This window comes from Branchiostoma lanceolatum, chromosome 3, assembly GCF_035083965.1.
Source record: "Branchiostoma lanceolatum isolate klBraLanc5 chromosome 3, klBraLanc5.hap2, whole genome shotgun sequence".
In the NCBI taxonomy this organism is placed as follows: Eukaryota; Metazoa; Chordata; class Leptocardii; order Amphioxiformes; family Branchiostomatidae; genus Branchiostoma; species Branchiostoma lanceolatum.
In genome coordinates this window covers 17,304,088-17,318,682 of record NC_089724.1, presented here as the reverse complement: position 1 = coordinate 17,318,682, position 14,595 = coordinate 17,304,088, and the positions used below count along the sequence as shown (strand labels likewise).

Below are 14,595 nucleotides of genomic sequence, written 5' to 3'. Positions count from 1 at the left end.
GGCACACAGGGCAGGAAATTGTCTTTGGTGGGGAACTACCGGTAGCACTTGTCGACGGTCCTGGGGCTTCATCTCGAAACAAGTCCAGGAGCCTGGGACCAGGGAGTCGCTCTGATTCTATCGTAACCTCATCATCGCTAACTAACACTTCTGTGTCTAAGTGGGGTTGTTCTGGATGCTGTCTGCCATTTAGGTAAACAGGGAGCATGGAGTTGTTGGGCTGTGCATGGTGAGGTCTCGTCAGGTCGACCACTTCATCATCAACGTGACAGACTACAACGTCATCATCAGCGTCATGGTGATCACTGGTCAAGTCAACTATGGCAGGAGCTACAGAGGAGGGTACAGAAAAACGAAACAACATCCAACCAATGTCAAAGAACTTTGCACTGAATACTGAATATCTTAACAATGGACAGGCATAAGCATGTCTAATATTGGCACATTATCGATCGGTCAGTCAAGTAGACAAAAATTGAAACATAACACTGTAATTTTCAGGGAAATGGTTTTTAAAAATGCACAAAAGAAATTAACAAACCTGCAGTTATAAAAACATGTGAGTAGGATGCAGTACAATGATTCAGTGCAATTTCAGCATGAGGGTGCTACTGTTACAACGTTGATTGCAATAATACATAGCTGTCAGGATTTGACCCTGTGAAAACAAAGCTCGGACTAAGTTTGAGTTGGATATGCAGGATTTGAGTGTGGCAAGTTGTTTAAAGAATGACTAGCTGCTGCCATATACCCGAGGACCATGATTGGTTAATATTGATCCAGATCCATGTCTGTTCACCTACCATCTTCCACATTAATAGGCTCCTGCTGCGAGCCCACACCTCTTGCTACGCCTCGGGTCCGTGGACGGGGCATCCTCCTTCTTTCTTCTCGCAAACCACTAAGTAGTCGCAAGGAACGACGTCTCTACAGAAGTTGGGAAAATAAACAAAATCCTATGACTTAAGTAAGAAGGCTGTTAATGCAATATAAAGCATGCTTATATCATCAGTAGATCTGGAGATAATTGACATGAGATATTCCAAATTTCTGGTGTGATCAGTCCTGTAATTGTAAACACATGCAGAGATCTTTTACGTACATAAACTGACACAAAATGGACATGACAGTTGACTAAAATCAAAAACGTCTATATTGTCTTACTATCAACAGTAACGTAATTTGAAGGGGATTACTGTTGTCAAGGAGGTTCTGCTGAATGAAACCCCATAATCATAAAATGGTTGCATAATGGCGTTTGACTTTGAGGAATGCTGCAGAGATAATGCTTACAGCCTGTCTAACATAAAATTATCTTTCCTGGCAAATAATATACCTACCAAACTCATTCCCTTATACACTCTTGGAGAACTTCAGTTCTGTAGGAAAAAAAACAAATTATTAAAACACCATATCACGAATGTATCCACATAAAGCTGACTTGTATCTTATTTAGCTTACTAGTGAGAAGTAGAACTATCTTACTCCCCGTTTTTGATTCTGTCTGTCTAGTTACACACTTTAAATTTGTTTGCATACTTCACTTTCAATCAGCGACATATTTCCAGCTTCCAAACCATACATAAATACATAAGCTGGAAAACTATAGTTACTGTCTAACATATCTACTTTAAGTTGTCACATTTCAAGTAAAGATAGGCCATAGCGGTGGTCATAAGATCGCTGATGGCGCGAAAAATTTCTTCTACTAAAAATTCTAGGGCTTCGGAGTGAATCACAACAAAGGCTTTTTAATGCCGACAAATTTACCTCACTTTGCACGAATATTTATTCAAAACCTACCTGATGGTCAATAATAAGACCTGTCGTTGTTAAACCGTGCAAGCCAAACGGAAATTCGTTAGATTACGCAGTTAAATTTCTGTCAAACAGACAACACCTCGAAAACAACAGCGACCTCTGCCATTTTCTGTCCTTTCATTGGAAGGCGTGCAAAGGTACATGTAGTAAATTTAATTTGTAATGCTTGAGTACGACTTACAAAATAAGTGATTTACATATAGCACCGAATAAAAATGAAAATAATATAAATGTCCAAGATACTACTTCTATCTTTATTTTGATGCAATATTTCAGTGCATAACTGATTATAATGGTTGCGCTTTGATGCTGTCTCATTTCAAAACGAGGAAATTACCCACAATACTTTTCGAAGGACGACAGTTATTGCGCAATCATAGTGGAGTGTACCAAATGCAATAAATGTGGGGATATTTGGCAAAACAGATTCTACAAATCAAGTCAAAAGGGAACGTTTCTTTCACCGTCATTCTCTAACGATACCCATTATTATCCGAGCAAGTCTTAGGTCAAAAAGGTTTCTTTCTCTGTTGCCTCTTCTGACGTACCACCTTTTTCCACGGACGTTCGAAAGAACCATGCGTTTTAAAACATTCGAACGAGATTCTACCTCAAAAGTCCAAATACACGATTGTGTTTGTTGTTTTCAACACAGCAGGCCGTTTGCAAACTTTACAGGTTCAGAAATATAACTTTTAAATCTCACGGTACCTCAGACAATAGCTGGATTGTTCGACGTCACTATAGCACATCTGATCATGACGTCACTTAACTAGAAAATTTGACGCATTTTCTAAAGGGAATGATATGTTGAATCGGAAACATGAACTCGACTGCGGACCAAAAGGAAGGTCGACAGCGGGGCAGCAAAAGCGTAGCAGCTCTTCGGACATGGAGCCAGAGTTCCCTGCACAAGGCCCGCAGCGTCCTGTCAGACATAGGGGGGTACCTGGCGGTTACAGAGGAGGGCAGTCGTCTGGACGAGTGGAAGGAGAGACTGCACCGGTCTGCTTCGGTAAGTACTGTCATGTTGTCTTTCTCAGATATAATGTGGTTTCACAAACATGTGATTGTTCGTCTGCTTGCTTGTCTTGTTTGTGAAGGATATTAATCAAAAAGTTAATTTTTGTCATTTTAGTAACGGATAGGCAAAAGTCGGTTTTATAGATTGGGAGGGGAGAATATGAGGTTGTCACTAACTTGCACATGCCATCAGAAAAACAAAACAATAATCTTCCCTCACAACACCTACCCGGAGATTTCTGGATCTAATTCAAATTTTACTCTTTTCCTCACAGAGAGGCAGCATTGGCTTCAGTCTAGACGACTTGGTTTCCAGAAAAGATTCCGAGGATCCAGCTTTGACCAGGCTAGAAAAGGTGTTATTCGAAGATGACAGACCAGAGTTCATTTCACAAAGTGCAGACTTGTTAAACAATGGCCCTTCTTCCTTTGGAAAGGCGTTGTTCACGTCACCAGAGTTGACAGGTGAGAAGCAGGACAGCTCGGAACGTTGCTTAAATCTAGTGGGGGCAGAGTTCATACCTTCTCCACCGAGCGCCCACGGAGAGCACATTGATGATGGCCAACATTTGGCAGACGACAGGATCCTTATACAGGTGTGTCCAGCAGGTGAAGAAAATTTTGACATACTTCGTCCTTCAGCAAGTCCGCACGACAGGACATTTTATACTCCTACCGCTAACGACCCTAACTTCGTCCCAGAGAGAAAATTCTCACCTGATGCACTGTTCAAACCCGGTCACCTGGGCGACGGTTCAGTACCAAGGAGAGCAACTAAACGCGAAGTCACCACAAACCAACAGGGACGTTCTGTACCCGTAGGTGCATCACTGCCTCCGTCTATCTTACACACTAAGCCCCGTGTACTTGATGGTCCTCACACGACTCCTTTCTACTCATTCTATACGGGAGCTTACAAACTACCTCTGAAAGAATCCACGGAGCTTGGCGTGGCCTCCTACACACGGCAGCAACAGTCCTTGAGGAGATCAAGGGATATCGTAAGTCCGGGCCGAAGACCTTTGCGGCCTTCTTCGGCAGGGGCTGCTTCCTCGCCTGATCAGAAACCGTCTACCGTCAGCTTCTCTGGGGAAGTATCAGTCACTGAGTTTTTCCCTGGTCGTGGTGAGTATGACATCATACATGTTATGTATCTAAAACGTTTCTCATTTGCCCTTTTTCTCCTCAAAAAGTGACAAATGATCTTTTCCACTATGTGCCTAACTGAGAAGACATGAAGGTAGCACCTTAAAATTTCACAAAACAGCCGAAAGGTTAAGTTTCGAAATGGTTTGCCTGTTTCGGTTGATACATGCTTTCGGTATATCTGCTTTGATATTATGAAAATACGGTACCGCTGATATACCACCAGATCAGAGTCCTCGTTCTTCAGAAGAGGAGGCGCCGGTCTCTCTTAGTGCGGAGGAGACGGGTGATCAGCATCCAACATCTGTTTCGGAATCTCGCCATCGGAAGTACATCAGACGAATCGTGAAGCGTATGAAGAAGTCTCCAAGTAAATCTATTCTCAAAGGCAGTTCGAAGAAAACACAAAAAGCGTCCAGGCCTTTGCCACAGCTAGATGTGCAGCTTACAACATTAGAAGCGCGGGTGTCCCCTGAAGGAGCAGCACCGCGCACAAAGACATCTTCCGGAAGACCTTTACCGAGACTACCGTCAGTTTGGCAGTCACCGTCATCCATCCTGCCCTCACCTTCCTCGTCATCGTCTAGTCTGGCATCGTCCGTTTCTTGGCCTTGTTCCGTCGACAGCACATTGTCCAGCAACCTGGATATCTCGTCCGATGATGAACCTTCTTCAGAGATAGCTGGGGGTCTCGGATATCGCGGCTCTCCAGAATCCTCCAGGAGAGTGGAGGGAGCTTCACCAGACAGACGTGTTCGTGATGAAGGGGTGACTGTCGCACGGACGGGACTGAAACACTACAGACCGCTCAGAGATTTGGAGGTGAGAACTAAAAACATGATTCGTCGGTGAATGAGAAAAATTATTGATATATCAACGAACAAGAAACGATGATTGATACTCGTGATACAGCCTGAGGGCCTAATGTTTTTTCTTGGATCCTTGCTCAAGCAGATATTTGACTCGTGCAATACAGGCTTAACAGCATGACGACTGAATAAAAACAATATTATTATTATTTGTTTGATTTCAACATATACCATTCGGCATATTCACAGCACCCACTTGGCTCTTATTGTTTTACAAACGCAACAGGAAAACGGTCAACAGTTCCTTGATATTGGATCAAATGAGGCAATGAGGATGTCTCTGCTGAACAGAAAACAGACAATCAACTCTGCATTAAAAGAGGCACAGGGTAGGGTGTTCAGATTTGTTTCAAACTTGTCTCTCATTGTTTCCTAGTCCTATTATTTCAGATCTTGCATTATCAGTAGATGAACACGCAGTTGTCCCAACACATTTCAAAGTTCGGCAAATGAAGAAAACCCAAACAAAACCAAAACAGTCAGACATAGACGCTAAATATGGGTTATCAGTACAGTATCACACTTCATGCGAAAGCGAAATGTATCATCGCTGACAGCCAACGTTAACGTTCAACTACAAACTTGCATCGACATTGAATTCACCATTTAGCTGGCAGATGTATGCATTTTCTAGATGTTATGTACGTTGGAGTCAACCATGATGTCAACACGATAACAAAATCATTCATTTCTCTCGCAGAGAAGTACGGTAAAACGTTGCCCGAAGCGGAGACGGCGATGTTTGAAGAGAAGGCAGAGGGCAAGTTGATTGACCCACGGGACCATCCTTACCTGCGCGCACAGATGGACGCCCTCCCTTCATACAGCCCCATCGTCATTCTCATCATCAGCATCGCCCAGATTGTTGTCTTCGGTACATTCTGTGTCTTAGGTAGGGCTGCTTGGCAATACTGCGTTAGATGATAGACATTTGTTATACATATGATTAACATATCATATGCAATATAGAGACTGATTTATATCATGATTACGCAATTTACAGCTTTCTATGTGGTGCGCTAGCCGCAAGACATATGCAAGGACAAGGTTGTAGCAATGGGGCCTCTTTTTCTTTTCTCTTCTCTTTCTTGCTCTTTCTTGTCTGTTGTTGGAACTTGATGATGAGACGCTAAAGTTTGTGTTTATATCAAAAATTTTTGCAAGGTACATTAAAACCTATTTTCAATATTTCACACCCACACATGCCAAAATTCCTGTATAACCCGAAAACATCACAATAAAGGCAATGTTGACGAACCGATAATTGTGCAGGAGGAACCGCTGACATCGCCCTGGAACACACGGTAGTGACAGCGAACAACATCCACACCTTCATGGGGAGAGAGAGCGTCCAGCGGGTTACAACACCCAACCTTTGGATCGGGCCCACCATGACATACTGGATAGGTGAGTGCACGACGAAATAGTCATTAGAGAAAAATACAATATCATATGATACTTGTCACAAACTGCGTGGGTAAATGCGTCATGAAGAAGAAACATGTGACTAGGTAATAGTTGTTACTAGATATGGATATAGAATAGTTATTGATAAGCACACGTGTTTCGTTATATGTTTAGTTATTAATAAGCACATGTGTTTCGTTATGTTTGTTTTTTAATAATTTTTAAGTTCTGTTTATTTATATGGACTGTTAGATTAGAATTTGTCGAAATTTACCATGGCATCTCACTCAATCAAGTTTACACACAAAACTTGTGCTTCTATATCCCTCATCATTACATTTGGAAATCAATACATTAGAATACAGTGATAGGTTCATAGATTAAATCTTTTGTACCAGCTTTGTTATTCGACATTAAAATCGTCATTGACAGAGATCAATAAAAACAAACCACTAAGATGCTACAATTCATCTTCGGTCCATCCACACTGTGTGCAGGTCAGGGTGCGACGTTCGCGCCGTGCATGCGCGATGACTACGTCACCAACCTGTACCTGGCGCAGCGGCAGTTTGACCTGTCCGTCCCGCTTGGCTGCTGCGAACTGCCGACACGTGACCTAGCCGGGACCACCACACAGGCCGAGTGCGACACTTTGACAGGCGGTATGGCCTCCACATCTTTATTCTAATACATTGCACTGTAATAATACTATACTGGCGGTACTACACCCTCTTTCTTCTAGATCTTGTCTACGCATCAAATAGGAGATATATGTAACATTAACTTTTCGGCTTTCAAACCCAGGTTAGTGATTGTCCTATATAGCTATAGAATCGAGCAAGGAAACATTTGCATTTTTTTTTTAACAATATAGTACATACCAGCTCTCCTTTTCTCCCGGACATACAGCAAAGACAAACTGTATATATATATATATATATATATATATATTACCATTTCCATGCGCGTTGCCAAATGTGGTCGTTGTTGTTTGCAGGCACGGGAAGCTGGCGCGCCACTCCATGCGGCTCCCGGCTGGCTGGGGAGAGCGCCACCGCCGCGCACATCATGAGACCCTGCTGCTATGGAATCATGGGAAAATGTAAGCTCACCACCTTGCAGCACTGCACGTTTGTGAACGGCGTGTACAGTTCGTCTGGAGAGGAGCACTGTAGCAAGGTACAGTACAGTTAAACTGTAACCCCGCTATGGCTTGCATTTGGTTTCATGAATGACATCCGCGTATACAATTTTGGAGACGTTTTCTACAAAACGAAGAATCTCGTGTGCAAATGTGATATAGATAGTTATCACATGGTCCGGAACACCCGGATCAGGCCCAGTTATGACATAAAAGCTGGTATCAACCTTATGTATCACAGCAAGATGATAAGACTGAAATAGCTTTTGGTCTTACGTTAATGTTCATTGATAACATATTAGATCTGTATTCTGTCCAGGTAAACTGTCTGGCTCAGACCTGCGGCCCTGGTGACCTATCGTCGGACCCAGCACAACCGTACAAACCTCGCTCATCTGCTCTGACCAGTCAGTGGTGGCGCTGGCTGCTGTCGCCATGGTTACATGCTGGGTTAATCCACCTGCTTCTGGCGGTGGCCGTGCAGTGTGTTGTGGGAGTGCGTATTGAACGCATGGTGGGCGGAGTGCGGCTTGCTATCGTCTACCTCATCTGTGGAGCCGGCGGGAATATGGTGCGTTCAATAAGGCCATTTGATTATTTAATTTTGATATTACGGATGACGTACGTACACCATGCATCGATTTTTATCTGTTGTAGAATGAAAAGAAATCAAGCTATTTTCAACAAAAGGGCAACTATTCCCGACAACATACTCGAGCAGTCGTCGTTAGGCAACTGAAATCTACTAAGGGATGGCTCTTCAGCACCAAGGAGAGCAATAAGTTGTCTTTGTCTTTATTGAAGAAAATCCATTAGTGGTGTGCCCTAAGGCATTGCCATTGTTGTGAAGCCATTGCCGGCAAAATCAACACCACCTGAGTACAGAAATTCCATCACTTTCTTCATCAACACATCACACACTTCTGAAAGAAGCATCTACAACTAAAAACATTGATTAGTAATTACTAATAGATGTGGCAACATTGCGTTTCAATTCTACAAAGGGACCATTGATGACTTAATTTAATCTCATTTTTTGGTGGGTGAAGAAAGTATCAGTAACTGTCTAATAAGTTGTTTCTTCTCCCCCCAGACAGGTGCGGTGTTCTCCCCCTACTCCCCCCAGATGGGCGGCTCTGCTGCAGCCTGCGGACTCCTGGGGTGCGCCTGCGTGGAACTCCTGCAGGCCTGGACACTCGTTCCCAGGGCTCTCTGCAAGCTGCTCACCCTCCTAACCGTTCTTACCATCCTCTTGATGGCGGGAACGCTCCCTCTGGTGGACAACTGGGCTCAGCTGGGAGGGTTTGTTTTCGGCCTGCTATCGGCGCTAGTGTTCCTCCCCTACATCGTCTTGGGGAGGTGGGACGCACGGAGGAAGAGGTGCCTGGTGGTGTTTGGTTTTGTCATGCTTGTCCTGATGTATGCAGTGTTGCTTATGATGTTTTATTACGTCCAGGGTGACTTCTGTCCCGCCTGTAAACACTTCAACTGCATACCTTACACGACTGATGCTTGCCACCAGCCGAAAGACAACTATCCATGATATTACCAATGATAAGAGTGCAATAAACTGATACTTATGAGATCAACAATACCACACATTGCAGTCGTCAGTATCTGCCTTGCAGTTTAATACATACTTTCTGTTCCAAGTTGGAACATTGTTGGGATTGCCATCCAAAATCATTTCTTTAACACATTCAATACAATTCAACATTCACAATTCAGCAGGCCTATTAAGGTGAATAAGATAGTTATCACCATAGATTTGTTACAAAAAGAAAATAGGCATTTTGGTGATGGACCAGAAAGATTGTGAGAAATTTGGGGAAAATCTTTTGGACCAAATCATAAAACAAACAACTACGCTTAGACAACGTTAGAGGCATATATTCTACAACATTTTTCCCCACAACCATCTAATGTTCTTCTTGGTCCCCTCTCTGTACAATAAACATTTAAGTCTTTGTGCATCAGAGAAACAACTGCAACACCTTTTATATAAGCAACGACATTATTCATATTGTCAAGTTACGACCCACACAAATGAAAATGGTCCCATAAACTGCAGCAGGATCATAAGATACTGCTGCTATGGCATCAACGATGGCTGTCACCCACAGGTCTACCAGAGCATACAATTACTGTATGTACTTTACTGTTATATCATAGATGAACAATTTGGGTGGGCCAAAAGCAAAGTGGAAACTGCCTTGCTCTACCTTGATGAGGACTTGATATTCATGAGTAAAGTCTAGTTTACATGTTAATTTTCGTGTCACACATTGTGAAAACTATACTGGAGCAACATAGCAACATCATAGAAGCGTCTGATACATTTGTGCAACATTTAGCAGTGCAGTAAGCCTTTAGTACAGTTCCTTCACATTGTTGCAAAAATTCTGTCACAAATTCTTGACACAATATATGATATGTAAGCTTTACGTTATTTCTCACCTGGTAAAAGTTACCATGGGTCACTTGTAGGTTTGTGCATGGACCAGAACACAGCTATTTCTATGTCCCAAGTCTATATATGACCACAATATCCTTGTTTATGTTCATTGTAGCTTGTTTGGCCAAACAAAATTGATGACGTCAAGCCCAATCTTGATACAATAGTAGAAAAAATTAGCTTTTTTTGGAATAGCAAATTTTATGCAATTCTCACATTTCCAGTTCTATAGCTTTATGAAATTACAGAATGCTCTCATTTTATGGTAGCTTTATAACTATCTCAGAGCAATGTCTTGATGATCTGTGACAACTTGTTACCTGGGCGTGAGCAGTATTGGATAGTGTTGTCCATCCATCAAAAGGAGTGAGATCTGTTTTGCTTTCTAGACACAACATTAATGTCTGCTTAGATGCTATTAAGGTCTCGGTTCTGAGTTTTTTTAACGATTCGGGGCCGATATGACACGTTCTCTATGACACGTTCTTGGAAAGACGCTTAGCGCTTCTCCAAACATCGTTTTCTGGGCGATTCAATGTTTCCGGTAGAAAAGGTTCCTTGCCACTGGCCGACAAGCTCAGTTTTTTTTGGGTAAAAACCATCATTCTAAGCAATTTTTCGCCCGAAAACAGCTATTTTTAGGGCATTCTTCCAAGGCCGCTGCACAGAAAAGACGGATTTTCCCAGGATAATGACAGACACGGCAATAAATGTCATCATTCTGTCTGTGCAATAAAGAAAAATGAAGAAAATTGTGAGGATAAGTTATCCACAATCCCCTATGATGCGAAACTATGCAAAACGCACGATTCGGGTAATCAGGCGACAAGGCCGCGTTACGGTTATCGTGCACTGATACCAGGAAGTCTTCGAGGATGACCAAAACTGTACAGCTGTAAAACGCTACGAAGATCAGGCTTTTCAGGAAATATAAAAGATTACACATTACTACAGCTTTAGCGATAACCAAAAAATCTGGAGCCAAAACTATCAAGAAAACCTATGATTTGCGTCTTATTTTCACGGACTACTTGACCATTCGGTCACTTTAAATTCCGAACCAGAACCTTAATAAACCCTTGTTGATGTGGCTTACATATACTGTGGTAGAGAGATCACCAGTATTGCAGACACTGCATATCCTGTAAAACTAGTCTGTTATTTCCCTGATGCTGATTCCTCCTGGGTTTGATGTCTAGATCTGTCCTCCTGGTCATTTTCCTCATCTTCATTGTCACTGGATCTTTTCCTGTGTTTTCTGGGTCTGTACCTGAAAAACAGACAGGACTATGAGATGACAACAGTAACAAGATAAGTGTTAATGTCTCTTAATAAAAAAAACAGAATACTGGTATCCTCTCTTCTAATACTTTCAAAGAATATGTCAAACCCAGTCTTAGGCAATCCATACTTTCAACTAGCCCTTGGTTAAGACCAATAAACTTTAACTTTCCTACATGCATACAGTACTGTCCTACCTCTCCCAGTGTCTGTGGTTGAGTTGACTAAAGTCGTCCAGCGGTGCAATGTCCCTGAGGTAACGCCCAAGTCTCTTCAGCTCCCTGTCCTTGTGTCTGTTCAGGTGAGCCTCTCGGAATGGTCGCACCTAGAGAGGAAAGTGAACAGGCACAACTTACAGATAAAGCTTGAAAAACTTTGTCCATAACCTCTGTTGCCAAGGATGTTACTGGTATCAGTAGCGGTAGTTGGTTGGTTAAGAGGCCACCTCAAAATATGTGTAATGTTATGATATTTCATGAGGGATAGGCATTGACCTAAGAAACAATGAGAGTGACAACTTCTGAATCCAGATGAGATCTTTAAAGCATTTTTACCATTACAAAATAGAGACTATCTGTATTTGTATAGCTGGTATTACCGCCTTTGGCATAACACACTAGCTTCTCAAGCATGCAGCGGCAACTGGGGTCAATGATACAAATTTACCTTTGCAGAGGGTTGTGCTCTAACCTATATATTTTTTCATGACACACAGATGCCTAAAACTATGTGAACGTTTGTCAATGAAGGGAAAAAAATAAACTAGTCATGTGCTCTTGATGAAAAAAAAACATGGTAACAACTAGTCCATAGAACTGTGTACAAAATATTTTCTCACCCTGAGTCCGTTCTGAGGGTTCATGAGGAAGTTTCTCCTGATATCGTCAAACATGATGGTGGTCTTACTGCTGTAGTCCTCAAACTTGCCCCAGATCACAGCAAGGGGCTTGCACTGCAAGAACAAGAAATGACAAAAGTCACACAGAGTGTGAAGATACATCTGATCAAAACACCTGTAAAGTCTACACACAACATGGTGGTGCTCTTATTAACTGATTACAGTAGAGGCATTGACAAGTATGTTACCTCAACAACACCATATTTGGGTGTGTGCACCGTGATCATGGCTGAGGAGTCCAGGAGGAACATGATCTTGTAGTTAGGGTGGTCCGACATGCCTAGCTCCTGGGGAGGGGAGGGGGGTGCAGATATCACATCGACACGATTAGTGAACATCTCAAATCTGAATTGGAAAGTGGTAATCTGACACATAGAATAATACATGTTTTTTTCAAAGTTGGTATTACACTAAGTACAAGCTGTGTATGGAATTGATGGATTTGAGCCATTGCACAACAAGACAATAAAAGTGATGGGTTCTTAAACCTGTTTAACGTCTACATGCAGACTTGCTAAGTATTAATTCACTACACATGACTTGGTGAGTATCAACAGGGTACAGAAGGCTTCATTCATGAATGCAAAATGTATAAACAAAGAAATATGGGGGTGTATCAGAGTACCTTCATTTTGGCCTCTATCCACTTCATGCTTGTAGCAGCTACAGGGAGCAACAAACACAAGAAACAGTCTGTTACAAGCATGCAGTGAAATTCAGCCCGATTACATTTACAGCATAACATTACAGATATCAATGCATTCATACATGCATACATACATACAAGAAATGAGAAATCAGTCGATACACTTTCCTTTGTTGGCTCAGATATTCATTAGTTGCCACATTTCATGCTTTTTGGGAGCAAATGATTCAGATCATCACATTTCTCTGGGGCTCATACTTACACCATATGACGATGTCGTAGTACTCGTAGCTCTGTGTGAGGAACTCGTGTAAGTATGGTCTCATCAGCTCCAGTGCATTCTGCCCAACCGATCGGTGGTCTGCAAAACATTAAGTAAGGAATCAGGACAGTAGTTCTGTATGGAATCTTTACATACCTTTGCTGGCATAATAAAGACATTGAAACCGTATCTCAATCAACAAGAAAGTGCATTGGTAGACGTCAGAATGAAAACACAGTCAAATGTTTGGATAAGCAAAATTTCCTTATAATCATCCTTATGACAGTTCCTGGCAATGATAATTCTAGCCTGGAATCCAAACCTATTATAGCTCCCGAGTCTCTCTCCGCATCTATTTGCGTAGCCTGGAATCCAAACCTATTATAGCTCCCGAGAGACTCGGGAGCTATAATAGGTTTGGATTCTAGGCTATGATATTTCTAGACAAGATCATCCTTACCAAAAATGGTATAGTCCACATCCAGAACTAGTAGCTTTTTCCCAGGCCGGGTAGGGTTCAAGATCTTTACTTCATAGTCCTTGACTCGACGGGCAATCTTGGCAAGGTTCTCCTCCCTTTGGAGGAAAAATGTGAACAATGAAATTATGATGCAAAACATCTACTGATCTACTACTAGTCATTCAACAGTTGATGAACATCTTTAAACAAACACTGACAGACACTGTTGCTCTGTAATTAAATCAAATATTCACTTACCAAAAGATACCATGTTGTTCCTACCTGTTCTCTACAAGCACCTCCTCTTCCTCAATGTCAAAGTCATTGATGACATCATCACCCACATTCTCAGGGGGCTTCAGAAATTCCTCCTGTGTATCACATCAATGATGTCAATACAATGAGTGAACAGCATCAAGAAATAAATTCACAAGTTAAATCATGTTGCATACTTACTGGTAGGTACAACATACATTTATATTACATTGACTATAGTATTAGTTATTGAGGAGGGATAAGGAAAGGAGGGAAATAATCAAAGAGACAAACAGGAGGCAGACCAGGTTTTCCTCCCGGGTTCCCATCATCATGATCTTGGTCCCAGGTTTGATCTTCAACAGAGACAACTGGATGTCATCATCAGGAGGTTTACCTATGGGTGAAATTAAACAATGATTCATTCTCAGTCATAAATTAGGCCTCACTTCTTCGGCCTAAAGTCAGTAATGAGATGATATCCTCTATAAAATCACCATATTGGGAAATAAAAAGTATGCAAAGAAATAATAAGAGCTGTCACTAGCAAACCCATCCTAACAAAAACTAACAAATCAACCTTGCAACAAACCAACAACGATGATGACGATGATGATAACATAAATGTATACCCCCCTCCCACTCCCCATCATGACGCTCTCCCACCTTTCAGCTTCAGCCCCAGGAGTTTCTGTCGGCCCGGCAACACCCCCGTCTGCTGCTTAATCCGCTCCTTCAGATCTAAGACGGTATCGCTGCCCTCCAGGTCAGTGACCGGGTATTCCGTGCCGCCCCACTTCACCACCATATTCACTTTCTCCGCCATAGCTGCTGAATGATGGGAAGGAAATGTGAAGATTCTTATCCCAGTATGCCATTCGGTTGGACGATTCCACTTCATCAATTGCGATTAACGCTATATTTTTGGCAT

General features: G+C 42.2%; 2 protein-coding genes across 2 annotated transcripts; one reads left to right on the top strand and one right to left on the bottom strand.

The window, feature by feature from the left end:
• The first annotated feature begins 2,458 nt into the window (after positions 1 to 2,458).
• On the top strand, positions 2,459 to 13,049 carry LOC136430695 (uncharacterized). Its single transcript, XM_066421500.1, has 10 exons — positions 2,459 to 2,836; positions 3,120 to 3,969; positions 4,217 to 4,812; positions 5,086 to 5,188; positions 5,560 to 5,751; positions 6,132 to 6,266; positions 6,764 to 6,928; positions 7,264 to 7,445; positions 7,727 to 7,978; positions 8,501 to 13,049. The coding sequence occupies exons 1-10, from the start codon at positions 2,645 to 2,647 to the stop codon at positions 8,948 to 8,950; spliced, it is 3,117 nt and encodes a 1,038-aa protein (XP_066277597.1). The 5' UTR covers positions 2,459 to 2,644; the 3' UTR covers positions 8,951 to 13,049.
• Positions 9,009 to 14,514, bottom strand: LOC136430699 (ubiquitin-like domain-containing CTD phosphatase 1). Its single transcript, XM_066421507.1, has 10 exons — positions 14,331 to 14,514; positions 13,970 to 14,061; positions 13,692 to 13,780; positions 13,410 to 13,525; positions 12,950 to 13,048; positions 12,667 to 12,704; positions 12,230 to 12,328; positions 11,982 to 12,095; positions 11,341 to 11,468; positions 9,009 to 11,132 (listed from the first exon to the last, which is right to left on the bottom strand). The coding sequence occupies exons 1-10, from the start codon at positions 14,488 to 14,490 to the stop codon at positions 11,021 to 11,023; spliced, it is 1,047 nt and encodes a 348-aa protein (XP_066277604.1). The 5' UTR covers positions 14,491 to 14,514; the 3' UTR covers positions 9,009 to 11,020.
• Positions 14,515 to 14,595: the final 81 nt, after the last annotated feature.